The 19,165-nt window shown below is 39.3% G+C and overlaps 3 protein-coding genes across 21 annotated transcripts in view; 1 reads left to right on the top strand and 2 right to left on the bottom strand.

Annotated features, from left to right (window-relative positions):
- LOC130154198 (translation initiation factor IF-2-like) overlaps nt 1-1,901 on the bottom strand; it is a 31,716-nt gene extending 29,815 nt beyond the window's left edge. For 6 of the 12 annotated variants that reach the window (XR_008823637.1, XR_008823635.1, XR_008823633.1 and 3 more), the window contains exon 1: nt 1,097-1,210. Coding sequence is in view for 1 of the 12 variants with exons in the window: in XM_056350063.1 (XP_056206038.1) it covers nt 1,097-1,398 (302 nt within the window). In the remaining 11 variants the exon portion in view is untranslated. Of the gene's footprint in view, nt 1-1,096; nt 1,399-1,634 lie in introns of those variants that run through there. The other 6 variants (XR_008823634.1, XR_008823638.1, XR_008823629.1 and 3 more) reach the window with 6 other exon arrangements.
- PDK1 (pyruvate dehydrogenase kinase 1) lies at nt 1,396-16,236 on the top strand. Its single transcript, XM_056350060.1, has 11 exons — nt 1,396-1,514; nt 4,747-4,888; nt 6,358-6,429; nt 7,054-7,238; nt 7,519-7,608; nt 7,902-7,979; nt 9,994-10,070; nt 10,769-10,867; nt 11,783-11,893; nt 13,033-13,146; nt 13,266-16,236. The coding sequence occupies exons 1-11, from the start codon at nt 1,397-1,399 to the stop codon at nt 13,404-13,406; spliced, it is 1,227 nt and encodes a 408-aa protein (XP_056206035.1). The 5' UTR covers nt 1,396; the 3' UTR covers nt 13,407-16,236.
- A 702-nt stretch (nt 16,237-16,938) lies between these two features.
- Nucleotides 16,939-19,165, bottom strand: part of LOC130154194 (neurabin-1-like) — a 43,133-nt gene continuing 40,906 nt past the window's right edge. For all 8 annotated transcript variants that reach the window (XM_056350049.1, XM_056350051.1, XM_056350048.1 and 5 more), the window contains one exon: nt 16,939-18,355. In XM_056350049.1, the coding sequence (XP_056206024.1) occupies nt 18,188-18,355 (168 nt within the window). In that variant the 3' untranslated portion in view covers nt 16,939-18,187. The remainder of the gene's footprint in view (nt 18,356-19,165) is intronic.

The raw sequence follows: 19,165 nt of genomic DNA, 5'->3' as shown, positions 1-19,165 counted from the left end.
TATGACAAACAGCAAAACGATTCCTGCTCTAGCAGAGGCCACTGGATATCCATCCCCGCTATCAGGTCACGGACAAGTCATGGGTACATGGCACATTTAAAGGAAACCAAGCAATATTTAAGAGTTGGTGTCAGAAGATAAATGTATGTGGCAAATACAGGCATCCACAATAAAAGACACAAATCCTATAGCGCCAGATCCACTATTGTACTGTATTGTATCAATTTTGAATTACAGGATCCAATACCTACACTGCAGTAAGTTTTTCCAGAAATGCTTATAATCCCTCTTAACTACCTTTTTTGTTAGTGTTCTGGATAGTTCTACCAGAGCAGGACAAGAAACTATTAAATACCACTGTTTGGTACCTCACATGTTGCATTAGCATCCTAACAACTAGTAAAGTCATTTAGTGTGACATACAGTCCAAGTACTTTTTAACCAACAAATCCACGCATTCCACTCATGGTCGGGAGTATATCTCCAAAGAGAGAAGCCCTATTTGTTCCTCTGTATTTTTTCTCTTTTTTCCGACAACTGAAACAAACCTTGCACCCCGGCCCCGGCCCGGTGTCGCTCGCTGGCGCGCTGCAGCCCGGCGCAGGGCGGCACAGCGCCCCCCGCCCCGAGCGGACCCGAGGCGCACGGCTGTGCGGTAACGGCTTACCGCCCTCAGCCGGGCCTGCCCTCACGCCGGCCGCCGGCGGCTTTCACGGGGTTCTGGCCCCGCCGGCTACCGAGGCCGGGAGCCGAGTGTCCGCAGCCATGAAAGCGCCCCTCGCCCGCCTGGCCCGGCCCCCGCCCCGGCCCCCGGCGAGGGGAAGCGGCGGCACGGCTGAGCAGGGCGCCGCCCGCCCTCCCTTGCCGAGCGCTGCCCACCGAACGAGCAACCTCCCGGGCACCCCTCCCGCGGCGGAGCGCCGGCACCCACGCGTGGGCACCTGTCGGCCTTGCTGCGGGATCGCACCCGCCGCAAGGGCGCTCGCGGCCCCAGCCGCCACCTCCTCACACCCACCGGCCGCCACCTCCGGCCCCCTCACGGTTTCCACCCGCCTCACGGTTTCCCGCCCCGGCCCCGCCAGCAGCACCACCGTACCTGTCCGAGGCTAGGCCCCTCCGCCGCCTTCTTCCAGAGCAGCGCCCAGGCCCCGGGACAGCGGAGCGACCGCCCGCAGCGCTGCGACCCTGCCCGCCGTCGCCGCCCTCTCCCCCGCCCCGCCGCTGCGTGGGGCCGGGCCGGCAGGAGACACCCGCCCCGTCGGGCCCCGCCCCCCGGCCGCGCGGCGGAGGAGGCCGCGGGCTGCGCTGGGGCCGCGACCGCTGGCGTGGCGGGAAATGGCGGCCGGGCCGGGCCGCGCCGCGCTGAGGTGAGGCGAGCGGGGACGAGAGCCGCGCCATGAGGCTGCTGCGCGCCCTGCTGCGCGGCGCCTCCCCGGGCAGCATCCCGCAGCAGGTGGACTTCTACTCGCGCTTCTCTCCCTCGCCGCTCTCCATGAAGCAGTTCCTGGACTTCGGTGAGTCCCCGCCGGGCAGTGCCCCCGCCGGTGCCCGCAGGAGCGGAGCAGGGGCGGCTCCGCCGCGGTCACAGCGCCCCCGCCCCCCCGTTACCGCCGCGGTCCCCTGCTGTTGCTTACCGCTTCTTGGCGCTGTCCTCCTTGGCAGAACAAGGCTCTGCTTCCTTCCGGGAGTAAGGAGCCCAGTTAGCTCCTTCCCCGGAGAGCTGGAACTGTGGCAAGGTTGAAATTCAGCTGAAAACTCCCGTTTTCTGGGATGGCAAAAGTAGTTTGGATTTTGCAAAACCTGCAGTGTCGGGGAGAAGGTGGGGCCAGTTCTGACGATTGGTAATGTTAGAGGAGTGACTCAGACAGGTGACACTTGTTAACGCCTTTTGCAAGCTGGTAGCAGGCAGCCCTTGAAGCTGTACCGAACCCCAGGAACGATCAACCTCGGCTGGTGCCCAGCCGCTGGGACACAGTCGCTGCCCCTCCTCTGCCAGGTGTCTGTGCCCTACACAAACACCATACCCAAACGTTGCGGGTTTAGACGTGTGAGAGAAGGAGCGGGACGCAGACACCAAGAGCCACCCCGGAGCTCTGGGAATCCAGCCTCGAAAATGAGTAAATCGGTAATAGTATCCCAGTCTTACAGTCTGCACTAAAACCACTCCGTAAGGCTCCGAGGTTTGGCTGGCTGCTCGGAAACAAAAGGGATCACAGGAATTGTTCTGCTTCAAAGCAAAGACTATGCAGAGAACGGTCTTGTAAGTCACATCGAGAAACCTTCTCAAAGCTTGGGGATGGAGCCATGGTGTAACACATTCTGTTTCAGTACCCAAGGCACTCTCACGTGCATAAATGTTTACGTAAATGTTGTAGATAAACATTTAACTAGTTGCATTGCTTTTTATGGTTTTCTAAGTAAAACATATCTGAGGGCTAATTCTAGAACCCTGGACTTTGTGTAAGTAGGAGGACTTACACTGACAAGTTTCTCTTAACTCTCCGCTGTTACTTCATCCATCTCTTCAATGTTTCATACACTGCAATGAAACACATTCACTATTTAAAACTCCAGATTTGTACAGCAACCCCACCATATATTTTGTTGCTCCCATACTTTAAAGCAAACAATTGTGCAATTCAGAGTTCACTTTGACCTGTATTTTATCACTAAAATACATATAAAATAATGCTTACCTTCAAATCAGTGTTTATTTTCAAGGCACGGTATTTCCTCATGTCAAAAGTTAGGCCACTTTTTTGCTGTTAGTACCTGAACATAAGGTAAAGAAAATCTTGTAAACTTTTGCTTAAAATACTTTCTTCTCTCTTTTGCTGAAGGATTTAATAACAGTAAAAACCAATGACAAAGGCAAGAAAAGAGCAGAGTGCAAGACGAAGACAGTATTTGTAGGACATTCTGTAGCTGCTATAATCTGATGGTGTTTTCATTGGGGATTTTTTTGGCTCCTTTTGCTAGAGTGAGAGCAGCGGAATAGGAAATCATAAAATCTGGTAATGCTGACTTTAAAAAAAAAAAAAGTAGTCTACTTCTAGTTCATCCAGGTTTCTACTTAGCAAATAAAATATTCCATAAGCAAATTTAGGTCTGGGTCATATACATCACTCATACCTTGGATTAAAAGTGCACAGTATTTTCTGCAGGAATCTTACCCGTTCACAGTTGCACAGGGAAACAAAGTCATTTGCCCATTTCACTGAAGGCTTGCTTACCCTAAGCTGTCTTCCCTATTTGACCCAAGATTGCAAAGATACGGCCTCCAGATAGAAAACTAATTTGTAGAATGTCATTCGTGGAGTATATGAGGCATTTGAAGATTGTCTTTACATTCTAATGCCTTCAACCAGACTTGTTCATGGAATTTTACTTGAGAAAAGGGCAAGGCCAGTAACAGTCATGCCTGAAATGCAGTCTCACTAGGGAGAAGAATGCAAGGTTTCTGGGCAGAGGTCATATGTAGACAATGCGTATAAGTGTCACTGGGGAGGAATTTCTTCTAAGCTATTAACTTTTTTATTAAGTTAACTGACATTCTCTCATCAGTGTAGTTTATGATGTATCTCAGTCTGGATGCATTAAACTAAGCTACTCGATTTCAATTTGGTCAAGGTTTTTAGTTTAAGATACTCCCGGCTTCGTCTTTTCTCATGTCCCATTCTTCCATCTTCCACAACTCCTCCTGCCAAATGGAAGGAGTGAACTAAGCAGAAACACCAGAGTTAATTTTTAGGAGTTAGCCTGAGGTATGTACTTCACTGCAGCAGATGAGCAGGATAGTAAGTTCAGATGCTGTTTGCATGACACTCTTGAAGTCTAGAAAGAAGTCTGGCTGAAAATTAGGTAGAGGATTTCTTAGCCTCTTCCCCACTCTGCACTCTCCCTTCTTGCCTAGTAAAACAAGCGTTGTGGGACAAAATTTAGGTCTTGATCTTAATAACCACATTTAATTGCCACCCACACATGACAGGACAGGTCAGTTATCAACAGGTGCAGTAACTTAGCTTCTAGCTTTTAAAAATGTAAAAAAATTAAAAAGGTAAATGTATGGGAGAACTACTGCCATAATGACTAAGCAGAGTAGTTGTCCTATTTTATCTTTCAGTGTTCATGTGAATTCATTCATCTGTCTTCTTTTCTTGTAAGACAGTGAATTTAAACTACAACAGATGCACCTGAAAGTGAGATAAATATTACAGAATTTATTTTCTGAATGTATTCCAATATGAGTTATGTTCAATATGGTAGTTCACACCAATATGGTAGTTCAGGAACATCAGTGATAAAGCAAGGTATATGGGACCATGATACTTTCTCAAGCATCCCCCTCATAAATAGTTTCCTGTATTGGTTTCATTTGCGTCTCTGACATGCTTAGAATGACATACTGTTTGATCAGTGCTAGTTAGAGTCAGTGTTTGCTGCAAATAAAATTAATAATTTACATGGATAGAAACAATACTTAAAGTTGAATAGTATGGGTCTGTAAGTAGTTTATATATTGAAGATTCTTGTTATTCCAATAGGGCTGGCAGGTTTCAATAGGTGTTTACATTTTGAAATATAAATGGGCTGCTACCGTGAAGGAAACATGCTTACCAGACTGGCCTAGTCAACTTGAAAAACCAAACTGCAGACCTCTTATGCAACAACGTAAGAGTTCTTGTAGTTCTCTACCATAAGTACTGACTTTATTCTGATGGTGTCATAAATTTATTTTGGTCTTAGGATCTGAAAATGCTTGTGAGAAGACTTCATTTATGTTTCTGCGACAAGAGTTGCCTGTCAGATTGGCAAACATAATGAAGGAAATAAGTCTGCTTCCAGACAACCTCCTAAGAACACCTTCAGTTCAGCTGGTGCAGAGCTGGTGAGAACAGTGTCATTTCATGCCTTTAAGAGTGGCCTTCTGCATACACACAGGTTGGAGGAACAAATCCTTTTGTAGAGAAAGAAAATTTCATGTGTTTGTAACACGAACATCACTTATTTAGACTAAGTAAATACTTCAATGTGACATAAATCAGAAACTAAATTTACAGAGTTGGAAGAAACCCTATAAAAGCAAGTAGAGAACCCACAAGGGAATTACAAATCATTAAGTATTGCAGATAATCCACCAAACAAAAATCCACCAGAACAATGCTGAATGGGGGACTTACTAAAATGAAGAAGCTAGCTGAAGAAACCAACAGAGGCAGGCTAACGCACAAAATGTTTGCAAAAGGTAGTAGAAGCCATCTAAAAGACAGGTTATTGCAGACTGAGAGTAAAGGTATAGAAAATATGAAGAAAGAGCAATAGGAAGCTCCCAAAGCCAAAATATGTAAACAGAAATAATATGAGGCTATTAGAATTAAAAGAAGGCATCCTTTGAAAAGTAAAATTTGTTTTCAAATAAGGAACTTAACACATAAGCATAAACTTTTGTAAAATAAAAGCAAACCAGAGATTGCCTGGCAACTGGTAAAGGCACATGGCTATTTAGAAAGGCTTTTAAAGTTAAGAGAACAGAAAATCTGCCAGTGAAGAAGTGGGATTGATTAGATGACTGAATATAAAAGGAGCTATCAATGAAGATGAAGGCTCTTGATGAAATGAGAACGCTTAAATTCTCATGGTACTAAATGACATTGATCAAATGGGAAATGAATTCCACTTGGACAAATGGAAAGTAGAGCACAGAGAGGGACCTCCTCTCCCTGTATGCTTGTTTGCTTACAATGGAAAAAAAATTGACGCTACTGGGGATATTTTTCTGAATATGTCAGTTGATGGGCAAGAAGGCAAATAGCATTACAAGCTAAGTAACAAGTGGGGAGGAAAATAATTGTGGCACTGTGTTTGCCCATTATTCCTCTAAAATGCATGCAGTTTTAGTCACTCCATCCTGAACAGAAAAGACCAAGAGGGATAATCAGAGGGTTGGAACAATTTCTACGTGAGGAGAAACCAAATAGAATTCTTCAGCTTGGAAACTACACATCTCAGGAAAGAAGTGGCAGAAATACTCAAATCATGAACAAGCTGGGAAGATTTTCTAATAACAGGAACTTGCTGGGGCTGCAAATAAGTGATCACCTACTGGGTTTAAAACACAATGAAGATCTTTTATGCATTCTAATTAAATTGTAGAATTCAGTGCTCTGGAAATATTGGAAGAAAAATCATGAATAGATTCAAAAGGATCTAACAAAATTCACAGAGAATAGGTCAATGGTATATATCATATACAATGATTTGGAAACAAGCCATCTTGGAAAAGCATAAATTGCTAAGCAAAGGGGATCTAGGTAGGCATACTGGAATTGGTCTATGTCATGTTTCTTTCATTTAAAGGTATGTCCAAAGTCTTCAGGAGATCCTTGACTTTAAAGACAAAAGCTCGGAAGATTCAGGGGCTATTCATAGGTAAGGATTTTCTGTCACATATGTTAATATTATGTAGGACTGGCAAGAAAGTGGTAACTTAAGAAAAATTTCAGCTATTTTCAATCTTTACATAAGAACTGCAGTAATGTTACCCCCTGTCTGTAAAAGGAGGGTACATTAAAACATGAAACAAAGTACTTCTATGCCATATCATACTGATCAGGGCTTTTTTTGTTACGCTGAAGAAGCTATGAATACGTTAGACTTGATCAAATGTTTACAAATGCCTTACTTAAAATGCTGGAACTGATGTATGTAACTTTTCACCTGTAGAGTAAGTTTAGTCATTGTTGGCTGACCATTGCTGCCGTTTGACAGGCATGGGATGATCTCCATGAAAATGGTTGACAGTTTTCTCTTTTCCTTGGCAGTAACCAAGATAATACATAAATTAATAATTTTATAAATAACCAGTAATGGTTGAATACTGTTTCAATGCTAGTCACTTGAAATACACTGTAAAGACTGACCTGTCTTCTTAATGCTGTAGGCAGACCTGTTATATTGCTATATGTAATGGTCTTAATTTTTGTAGGTGAATACTGTTTGCCAGAGTATTAAATTCACTTAAAAGTGAAACATTAAACAATGTATTAATTTCAGTTTTACAGATACTGTGATAAAAATCCGTAATCGACACAATGATGTGATTCCTACGATGGCTCAAGGAGTAATAGAGTACAAGGAAAGCTTTGGCATCGATCCAGTGACCTCACAGAATGTGCAGTATTTTTTAGACCGTTTCTACATGAGTCGCATTTCAATTAGAATGCTCCTTAATCAACACTGTAAGTGCCATTGTTGAAAGGAGGGGAAATGATACCTGTACTATGTCAATATATTTTCCTTTCATTTTTAAGGGCTTAATATGTACTTATATGCTTCTCAGGAGTACACTATTTGTCTTGCTATTTTATAAACTCATTAATACATAATTAAAGTATTTATTAATAGTAGGCTTTCCAGTGAAGATTGGAATTAATAGATTGCCTATAAATTTCTATTTAGGAAAACTGAAGACAAACTAAAAATATATTGGGTATTAAATAATACTTTATTTTTTGGCAGCTTTACTCTTTGGTGGGAAAATTAATCCAGCTCATCCAAAACACATTGGAAGCATCGATCCTAGCTGCAGCGTTGTTGAAGTTATTAGAGGTAAATTCAGCAGCTAGGAACAAGAATCCTGAAAACTTACATGGATGTCTATACTGAGAGCCGATACACACTTTGATATTCATACACTGTTTAGTTCTTTCCTGTCTGGAGCAGAAGTTTCATTTAAAGTGTAACACAGTTTTGTCACTTTTCCGTATTAACCTGGTTTTTCTAAGAAAATACAAAGTCCCTGACAGTGCAGCATGTTTTCCATTTTTTTTATTTCTCCTTTACATTTTGACAAAAAGAAAAAGGTAGAGTTGGAAATGTAACTTTCTGTGTTGTTATTATAGATGGCTATGAAAGTGCCAAGAGACTCTGTGATTTATATTATGTGAGCTCTCCAGAACTAATCCTTCAAGAGATGAACGGTAAGTGAATATGGGATGAGGCACTCTTGAATGTAGTGAGGGCTTCTTCTAAAGTAGCTGGTGGTGAAATGTTCTCCTTTTACCTTTTGTGTCGTTTATATGTTATCTATATCTACTGTCATAAATAGTGTCGGGGTGGTGATTGGGTTTTTTTAAAATCTGGCAGAAGACTTTCCCTGTTCCTCCCTTTAATTACAAAACTGAAATCAGTAGAAAAGTTATTGACACTACAGCTCTTGATGTAACAGATTTTAGCAGCCACCTTTCCTCCCTAAGGCTTCTTGAACGTCTTCACCCTACAGTCTGTTGCATGTCACCCTCTCTGCCCTTCTTGTGTCACCAAGATTTATACTAAACATTCCATTCCAATTTCTCTTGCTTATTCAGCTATCATGTTCTTGTAGTTGTAATTAGATAGAGTATGCTCAAGTCATGGTACAAATTATTTGAACCCATTGGCTTGAAAATTCGACAGTTTACACCTGTGTTACTGTGAACTCAGTGACTGTCCTCATAGTCCTGCTGAATGCTGAAAAGCCTTTCTGACACTGCTCACTAGAGCACTTTTCCAGACACTAAACATCAAATTCGGACAGACCTACAAAAACAAGTGCTCAAAATTGTTTCTACAGGTAGTTGCGAAAGCCAAAGTACAACCATGGTAACTTGGCCTATGTAGCTGAAAGCAAAGAAAGTCTGACTTGACTACACATTCCAGATCTTTTCTCCCTATTCTATGAAACCTGTCATTCTGTATCTAGGTTAAAGGGTTTACCTCTCTCCATCTTTAGAGCCTGATACTAAAAACATTTGTTAGGAAACTGTTGGTCATGCTAACTGATTCTCTGTACTGAAGGGTCGCTTAATAGTGTATGTGTTCCAGAAGCCAGAACAAATAGCGCAGTTTTTACAGGAGGAGTGACCTTTTGCTCAGTGAATTGCGAAGGTGAATTAAACCTGACCCAGGCCAAATACACATTCCTTGCCTGCAGCTGAGAATGGAGACCATTATTTAAACCTCAGGCATGGAATTATGGAGTAGAGGTGTGGAGGGAGACTGTTAACTTGAGGACAGGAACCTGACATATTTTGAAAGTGCAGTTTCCACCCCCCACCTCCTTTTTATTTTTGCTGGGTACATAATTTGTTCTAGATCTTTTGGCATCATCAGTCTTCAACACTTATGTTCATAAAGCACTGGTCACTAACATTTTGGTGAGAAATTATTAAACCATATTAAGAACTAGCAGAATTTTCTAAGTGACCTTTCCTTATTTTTTGATATAATGAACATGTTCCTGTGATACATTTTCTAGAATTTGTTCTTTAAAGAAGTTTGAAAACTGTACCAGTTTTATAGACAGAATTGTCTATATAGTTTTTGTTAGTTTCTTGTTAGAAAGCAGCTGATTTCTAAGTGGATCCAAGAATAGGCTGTGCTGTAGTTACTATTTTGTGCATTATAGATAAAAGAAATTCAGGTTGGGACAAACCTCAGGAGGTTTCTAGCCTGACTGGCTCAAAGCAGGGACAGCTGCGAGGTCAGATCAGGTTGCTCAGAGTTTTATCCAGTTTGGTCTTACAAATCCTGTAAGGATGGTGACTATGTAACATCTCTGGGTAACCTGTTTCAATGTTTAACTGACATGGTGAGAAAGTTTTTCTCTATATCCAGTCTGAATCTGTTATTTCATCTTACACTCACTATTTCTTGTTCTCTTACCATCTGAAGAGCCTGACTGTCTTCATTATAACTTCCTCATAGGTATTAGAAAGCAACTATTATATGTCTTAATCAGTGGTGCCACAGGGGGCTTTAAGTTCTAAAGCAGCAAGCACATTTGAAAATTTTGAGAATCACTTCTAACATACAACTTTTCAAAATACTTCTGTTCAAATTTTCCTTCTCTTGTAAATCATCTCAACAATGCAAATAAACATTTTAAACTACTGCAGGAATGAATAAAAGATACCGAGTTTGCTCTTTTATTTATTTAGACTGTCTTTCCTCCAGCTAAATCACCAGGACAGCCCATGCAAGTGGTGTATGTGCCATCACACCTCTATCACATGGTTTTTGAACTTTTCAAGGTCTGTGCACTTACCATTACACAATTCTTTTATACATCTTTGTTTAGTGTTTGTAATTGTTTGTATTTGCTTGACTTCTTGAACCAATTCTAGATAGCAGTGTGTATTTGCAAGTGCAAAGCCCTTGCTATTTGATTGCAGGAAGGTACCTAAATTGTACTGTTTAGACAAACAGTTAACTGCATAGAAAATGAACAGCTTCAGAAGATGTATCTCCTTTACCTAGACACTGAATACATCCAACACCTTTGGAGTAGACTGCTAGAAAGTCTTAAAAAAAGTGTAAAGACATTAATTAATAAAGCAAGTGAGAATAAGACATACGTTAGGACTTCTTCAAATCTGGTATACTGTGTAACAGGTCCTATAGAACTCTCCTCAAGCAGTTCGGTCCTAGACTTCTCTTGACCTTTGTGTCATGTTGCATGTACTATGCATTATAAAGAATTCTACAAATAAAACTGTACATTAAAATATTCAGATATTTGTTCTAAAAAAATTAAATGTTTGAAGTCTGTGTACTCTAATAAACAATATACTTATACTGAATAAAGCAGAAATGTTTTAGAAAACTGTTCTAAAACTATATATGTCCTGATTCTGAAATATGTGCTAAAAACAACTTTCCTAAGTTGAATGTTTTAAGGTAATATACAAAGTGGTAAGAACAGGGTTTAAGTTGTACTTGAAAATTGCAGAATGCAATGAGAGCCACCATGGAACATAATGCTGATCGATGCATTTATCCTCCAATTCATGTACACGTCACATTGGGAAATGAGGATTTAACTGTGAAGGTACCCACTTTTTTTATCGTTTTGAATTATTTTGATTAGGTTTTTTTCCCTCTGTTATAGGTAGCATATTACTAACTTCAGTTGGTGGTCTCATTCCAACAATAGATTGTCTGTTATGCTGTAGTATGTAAGTAACAGGACCATTATGGAATTTCTCATACTGTGTCACCAGGAAATTCACGAACAGGTTTGCGCAGTCACGCTGCAGGCTCTGCAGTAGAATTCTATGTCTAGTTTATAAGCAGCCATAACTAAACATGAAGTAGCATCTTTACATCATTGTGATACCAGCATTTTCTAAGTGACAATGATAGAGCTATACAAGTGTGAAACAGCCGGAAAAAGCAAAATAAACACTGTATATTCCATGCAATTCAAACCTCCCTGAAGTACAGTTGGCAGAGTAATTTCTTCTTTTCAAAGACCAGAAAAGCACTGGCTTTTTCATAGCTATACCTAAACTGCAGTAAAAGAACTCTTCTGAGTTACTCCTTCAGTAATAGATTTTAATAAGTAGTATTTAACTGGCAGTATTCTTCAGGAATAAAGATAAAACCAGACAGAACCTGACATTTGCTAAAAGGTATATATACTGACATCAGACAAAATTGAGTTATGAACAAGATAAGAACAATGCATAATTTGAGTAGAATTTTCTTGCTTCCATGAGATTATGAATGCTGCTTATGGTAGTATTTTATTTAAATGGTTTGGATAAGGGATGAAAGGGAAGGATTCATCCTCTCTCTGGTCACTGCTGTAGCTGAGATGAAAACTTAAGAAAACCCATAATTTAACAGGGAAAACTTTATATTATGTTTTACCTGAACTTTCTCTGGATCATTGTTTGAGAGAAGCTGTGTTTTATAAAAATGCATTCAGGGACATAATGCTACATGCTCCTTCTTGTTCCAGATGAGTGATCGTGGTGGAGGTGTTCCTATGAGAAAAATTGACAGATTGTTCAACTACATGTATTCAACAGCACCACGTCCACGTGTTGAGACGTCACGAGCTACACCTTTGGTATGCAAATCTTCTATACCTTGTCATCTTGAATACATTACATTGTCACAAAAGAAACCATCTAGCTAAAGCTATGAAGTACTGATTTTATAGATGCAATGAGTATCACTATTTGAATGTTACAGCTTAATTATTTTTCTGAAAATAACCGCAAAATTGCATAAAATCCTAAAATACTGAAAATTATTTAAACTTACTCAGGATTCTGGTTTTCTCTACCAAATACAAAGATCAGTTACCTCAAGCAGAAAACTTAGCTATGCTGCATTTACTGCAGTAAGGACAGGAGTGAATTGTGTGGCCACTGAATGAAGGGAAAAATAATTATAGCAATGATTTTGGATCAAGTCCGTAGTTTCATTTATACTGTATAGTCAGTGGTATCATCCCCCAGCAAGGACGAAGGTACTTAGATGTGACAGGGCATATGAAGAATCTACTTTGGTCTTGTGTGAACTTAACAGATGCAAAATAATTAAAAGCTTTAGGTCTCAGTAAGAAGCTCTGAACAGCTTTCTTGAATTTATTGTCTCACACTGCATCATTTAAGATGTGTTTTTAAAGTGCATCTAGATGACTGTGCAACAACACTAGATCATTACAGAGATGTATTCTGTATGTTCAAGATTGTCTGAAATTCAGTAGATAAAAAATTTATACTTACGCTTCAGGGCTATGTCCTGCTACTACAGACAGGGCTTGACAGAATTTTAGTATAAGCTATGAATTCACCGGCATTGCTGCTTGGACCTTTTTTGTATATATCGATGATGAAATGTATCTGACTTAAGTACTCCGTGTTCTTAAGATGAGCAGCTCCATGAGGCGACAGATTCAGTACAGTTTTCTCTAATGGTGTCATCTCTTCTTGAAAAAAGCTACCATAATACAAGAAGCGTTATCTAGCAGCCCTGTCTGACAAAGGAATGAAAGTTTTCTCATAATCACAATTATCCATGCATTCTTCTGGTTTTGGGGTGTATATTAGTTCGGGGAGGGGGGGAGGCATAATAGTTAATATTTGAACTCCTCTTACTGTCAAACATCATGCTTAGTTTGTCTATTTACCTGTTGGGTTAAAACAGAAAATACCACTGATCGATGCAATTAATGAAAATACACTTTTTCTCTTGGATTAGGCTGGATTTGGTTATGGCTTACCCATATCACGTCTGTATGCACAGTACTTCCAAGGAGACCTGAAACTGTATTCCTTAGAAGGCTATGGTACAGATGCAGTTATTTACATAAAGGTATGATGTAACACTACCATTTTAAAGTTAGCAGCAGCTCTGATCTGCTAATGGAACTCATTGTTCTCTTTAACTTTGATTAAAGAGAATCATCAGCTACAGTCTTCTCTACCTAACAGGCCTTATCAACGGAATCAATTGAAAGACTCCCTGTATATAACAAAGCAGCCTGGAAACATTATAAAGCAAACCATGAAGCAGATGATTGGTGCGTGCCAAGCAGTGAGCCAAAGGACATGACCACTTTTCGCAGTACATAGTTTTTCCCTCAACAGTTCACAAGTAGGTGTCTGTAAAAGGAATTTAAAAGACCTGGTTTACACCAAGATGCTGGGCTACATTTGATATGTGAAAGTAATTTTAAGTGGAGTAACAGAAGGTTTGTAATGTAGTTACTCTTTTCTGGAATTAAAAAAACCCACCACCACCCCCACCTCCCCAAACAAACAAAAAACCTCAAACAAACCCAAACCCAAGAAAACCCCCAAACCTGTACATACTTTTAGATTTTAAGTGAGAAGGTCACAATTTGTTCCACTTTCTATTTATGACTACTTTCAGTAGGTAAGTCAAAGGAGCAGTAACTTCAGGTTTTATAGGGATTAATGCAATCTGTATCACATCTAGTGAGAAATGTATTAATTCATATAATTACAAAATTGTTTTAATGAAACAACTATTGAAAAAGCTCACCAGAGCATTATTTCCATTATACAATATTACAGATTAACAAAAAAACTCACGTAAGAAATACTGAGGACCTCACTGCTATACCTTTGCACCTGTATGACACTTTCTTTTATCTTAAGCATGCTGAAGTCTAATGTTGCAAAGTTACAGAGGTTACCTATACATCTTGTCTACATCAAGGTTTTTTGCAGCTGTAGAAATCACACTTCAGTCTGTAGGGATTAAAAAAACCAATTCTAGCTGCTACCACTGGTATAATGTATCTCAGGTATGTGGTATCAGTCATATTTCTTTGGTTGTAATGTGAATATTTAATACATGTGAAAAACTTACCTTACCGTGATCATTGTGAATTAGCAGATAGTGTTGGCTTATGTACAGTAAAGATACGCTGTCTTGCATTTGCTTATAATTCTGTAGGTAATGCCATGCCAAAATGCAGTATCAGTGTCTAGCCCTAGTAAGATCTCAGACTCGGGTATGTCAGATTGCAGCTGTAAATGGAAACTATTTTAATAAACAGATTTTTAATGCTTGCCTTTAATGGGGCATTTCTATTACTTAAACAATAGTTATCTTCTCAGGAGTATTTTAAAAAAAGTGGAATTAGCAGGTTTTGAAAATACCTTTGTATTTGCGATGTGCCTCGTTTATGTAGTAACTGCAAGTCACAGTATAGCAGGGGTCCTCAAACTATGGCCTGCGGGCTGGATACAGCCCCCCAGGGTCCTCAGTCCGGCCCCCGGTATTTACAGAACCCCCCACCCCCCCCGCCGGGGGTTGGGGGGAAAACCAAGCAGCCGCAGATGACTGCCTGCCACTGCATCCGCGCGCCGGCCCCCTGGTTAAGAAGTTTGAGGACCCCTGCACTATAGCATAAATAAGGCAAGCAGAATGTGTTTATCAAAGGCAAACTGTCAGAACACACTGGGGAAGATAGAGAGGGGAATGAGTATTGCATTTCAGGTACAAAGTCCTTTAAATAAAAGATTCAACTTCCTTTAATACCTATTGTGCCATCTTTGTTCAAATAATACACATCTACATTGCACCTTGATCCCTGTCACTCCTGAACATTTTAGGAGTGATGCAGTTAAAGACACTGAGAACTAATCCTTTTCTCTTAGTCAATTCATTGCATGTAATCCTGTGATCTTTATTTTGCAGCAGACACACATAATCCCTCTCAGAAAGAATAAGCCTTAATTTTGCTAGTTTACGAGTTCTGCTCAGAGCAGAAGGTGAGATACAAGTGAAGGGAACAGGTGGTAGGTTAGAAATTGAAGTCATGCTATTCTAGTTGTAACTGAGCCAGGTGAAAGATTACCACCTGCTACCTCCCTAGCCTAGGTCTGCAAAACAATAAAATGGTTTTATACCCTGGTACAAGCTAACATCAGTCACTTTAACAGGAGTGATTTACAGAATTGACTATATACACAGTTAAACTGACCCTCTGAGGGAGGATTATTCTACTTCTGTCACCACCAGAACAGTACCGTTACCTGCTCCACTCAAGCCTGTGGGCACTTTGAGCGGCCACCATTTTAGTTCTTTATAAGGATGCGAGGTGGTGACTGGCGTATGTTTCAATGGGCATGGCTACACATGAGGAGAAGCTACAGCTGTTCTCTTCTTCAGCCCTCCAAGAGGACGTGAGAAATTCCACATCCTGTAAAACGGCGCCTGTACAACAGTTAGAGGGAATGCTTGCAGCTAGTGCTTTTGCTAAACTAAAGCTGAAAGTTACAGCAAGGGATTTTAAAAACTCAGCTCTGAAGCTGAACATCCTAGCTTTTACACAAAGTTTAAATGTTTTAACAACTTAATTGAACCGATTTTAGTAAGTCTGAGAGCTACAAGAGATTATTCTGAAGAAAAAAGCTAACTTTTCTAGAAAAGTCTATTGCAGTCTTTCATATGGTATTATTGAAATAAAACCTCCTTCATATTCTCAGCTAGCTACTGACTGAATTCTGATTATTAGAACAGCTTGCTGTGTAACTGTATTTGTATCTATCTCCTCACCCACCACTCCAAATGCTTGTGGTGAAAACACAAATGTTTTTTGTGCAAAATGATATTTTGGTTTACAATGTTTAACCCTACTTACAAGTTTGATCTTTGATTACTTTTGATTTAAATAGAAGCTCAGAAGATAATTTTTGTGTTTAATATTTTCATTACTGTACTGAAGTCACTGCTAGCACACTGGTTTAAGTTGAAATGAATCAATGTAGAAAATCAGTATGTTAACTCAGCTATCAAAACGCTGAGATTAATAGTCTTGTATACAAATGAGCTCAGTCTTGCACTGTAAAATTGATCTTGGTTTGTGTTAACTTAATTTTTTGAAAGAATCACTACATTTATTCATTAAAACTGTTTTAAAAATTAAAACTTCCAGTGGGGTGTTTTTGTGGCTTAGTACTAAGCTAGTTCTGCGGACCCAGCCTTCTTATTTAGCATCTCACAGATATTAAATGCTGTTGTCTGTGATAATCAATGTTCTTATGCTCAGGTGCCAGGTGAGTTTATCATCCCTGTTGTGGTCCCTGTTTAACTACAACAGCTCTGCACACAGGCAAACCTGCAAAGCCATTATTTCCACTAGTCTCCTTCCTGAGAAACAAACTCCTCCATCACAGAGTGCAGCATTCAGTTCAGTAGGTTTAAAGGAAAGAGGTAATACATGATTATCTCAATGCTCTCTGTTCTAGCTGAAAGCACTTACTAAGAAATAAACTTACGTGACTGAATTAATCCAAGGGTCGTTTTTGTTTTGTGATCCTAAGCATCTGATTATTCTGTACTTCTGATTACCCTCTCTAAGTCAGAGAGGAATGCTGCCCTAAAGTCTGTAAGTTTGGAGTACAAACTCAAAGCTACTGGAAACAAAGTAAATAAGTTAAATCGTGACCAAAGAACTGTTTCTTAATGCACAAACCTGAAAATTGAACCTCTCTTTAGAAGTAATTATTACCAAGATTTTCAAACTTTATTTTGGAAATGCACAATGTGCAGAAGCATTTCCACATGGTTCTTTTGCTGAAATTCATAAGACATTTATACAAAAAGGTAATAACTGTGAAACACCAACAGTGAAGTTCATTCATTTAATTAAAATGAAAAACAGCCCATAGATTTAAAGGAGAACTTGGTCCACAAAGCAATTATGTAAGTTTTGTTCTAGTCCATTCTATGGTGGAATTGATATTTAAACTAGTCTATGTTTCTGGAATAATCTAATTAAAGGAAGTGCTGTTGTAGTATCTCTAGAAAATAGTATGTAAATATACAAAACACCAATTCATGTTCTAAACTATTCTGAGAATCAAATCCTCCTTTAAAGAGAAATAATCTGTAGTCTACAATTACAATTGAACATTTAAATACAATGCAGAAACCCAGTGCTTCAGTGATTAATTTTTCCTGCAATTCTTCCCTCATAATTTTAAGTTTGAAAAACAGTATAGTTTAAAATTAGCAAATATATAAATTTGGTCCGCAAAAATCTTGTAGCAGGTAGAAAAGAGAAATACATGTATTGCAAATTGATCTTACTCATAGCATAAATCTATAAAACTATGTATTATTTAGGAAAAATAGGTTAAAAAAGATCTTATTTATAGGTTTAAACCTTGTCCCAACACCATACGGGTAGTGTACAGAAAACTTGTTATGCCTAGTATATGTAGTTTGTGAAAACTACTTAATATTTCTTGTTACTTTCTCAGTAAATTGCAACACATAGAATTCAAAAACAATTAACACAGAGTTCAAAAACAGTGAACTTTGAATGAAAATCCCAGAAATACAAGAATTTAAACAAAATAATCCATAAATTTGAAATACATGCTTTCTTTTTAAATTAATTTGACATTACCATTTTCTTAAACTTAATTTTTACTATACATCTTTAGTGGCAACAGATAAAGACTGTCACAGACTGAATTTGTTGGCAGGATTTTTCTATTGTCCCTCTATCAGATGCAACTCTTACCAAATGCTAGTTGACTAATATTGGAATGAATTTTAAATACCGTATTCTACTTTTCACAAACATCAATTTCAATGAAAAGGGCATATGAGGTTTTAGAAGCACAAATATTACTTAAGACAGGAAGTTAAGTTATTGTCTATTTTAATACAGGCAGAGTCAACTAGGAATTAAAATACTGAAAACAATTTCATTGTATTGAGTTGTAATGGGGAGGGCCCATAATTAAAAAGTAAAAAAACCACCTACCATGTTAAACTGTTGCACTTTCCCTCCTCCCTCAATTGTACAGTTATATACAAGTCTGATGAACTTCCTCAAGATGAAGCACTAACATAAAACAGGGTCATTTTAGCAGCTTGATTCAAGAGTGGCTACCACTCTGCCAGTCTTGCGAACTTCTCTCTCCTTCTTTTGAACCTTTTCCTTCTGCTTTTCCAGTTTTTCTTGTGTTTTTCTAATATCCTTGATTTTTTTCTTTATTGTTGATCGGTCATTTTGACTGGAAACTCCCAAAGCCTGGGGAGGGGGGGGCAGGGAGAGAAAACCAATTCATTAATTTTATCAACAGCACTGTCAGTTCAGAACAGCTTAAGAACGTGTTATTAATTTTGCTGCAAAATAGCCTGTTTATCTGAAAAATAAGGACCCAAGTCCTCAAGAGCACTGTAAATGATAATCTGGATAATAAGGTAAGTAAGGAAACAAGGAACTACTCTTGTTTGATTGTAACAGCTTCTTGTTGCATTTTACAAACATGTAGTCGCCTGAGAATTTCCAAAAACCAGCATAAATAATAGTCTCAAAATATTATTCTAGCTCTTTTTATACAAGAGGACTTTATGTTCAGTAACTACTCTTAAATTCTTAACATGAAGGATTTTAAATTATTAAATGCATTATTAAAAAGTGTATTCAGTAAGCAAACAGTACAGTTTGATTTTGATCAGCAGGTGGCAGTACCCGATTCCAAGTTACAGGCGTACACTATGGAACTCCGAATGGCTTTAGGCATTAATGAAACTTCCAGCATCAACATCCAAAGTTCTCCAAATAGAGGCAGTCATTTGACAGACCAGTAACAGGTACTTCCTCTGTGTCCAAGGAAATACTTATTTTTAAAAAAAATACAGGACATGCAGTGTTGCATGCCTGTTCTAAAATGCAGGTATATTTTTGAGATTGAAGTTAGACACCTTTTTTTTCCCCTCCCTAAAACACACAGGTCCTACTATGGATCATTAAGAATAATTTGCCTTATGCCCGAATAGCCTAGTGAGCCTCACTTTGGTCACACACCTTGCGGGTCCAAAATGCAGTCTGATAATC

Source organism: Falco biarmicus, chromosome 8 (genome assembly GCF_023638135.1).
Source record: "Falco biarmicus isolate bFalBia1 chromosome 8, bFalBia1.pri, whole genome shotgun sequence".
NCBI lineage: Eukaryota > Metazoa > Chordata > Aves > Falconiformes > Falconidae > Falco > Falco biarmicus.
This window is presented reverse-complemented; position numbering and strand designations above follow the sequence as displayed.

Coding starts and splice junctions, on each gene's coding strand:
- PDK1 (XM_056350060.1), top strand. CDS start 1,397: ATGAGGCTGCTGCGCGCCCTGCTGCGCGGCGCCTCCCCGGGCAGCATC. Junction 6,430..7,053: donor GATTCAGGGGCTATTCATAG/GTAAGGATTTTC, acceptor TATTAATTTCAG/TTTTACAGATACTGTGATAA. Junction 11,894..13,032: donor CGTCACGAGCTACACCTTTG/GTATGCAAATCT, acceptor CTCTTGGATTAG/GCTGGATTTGGTTATGGCTT.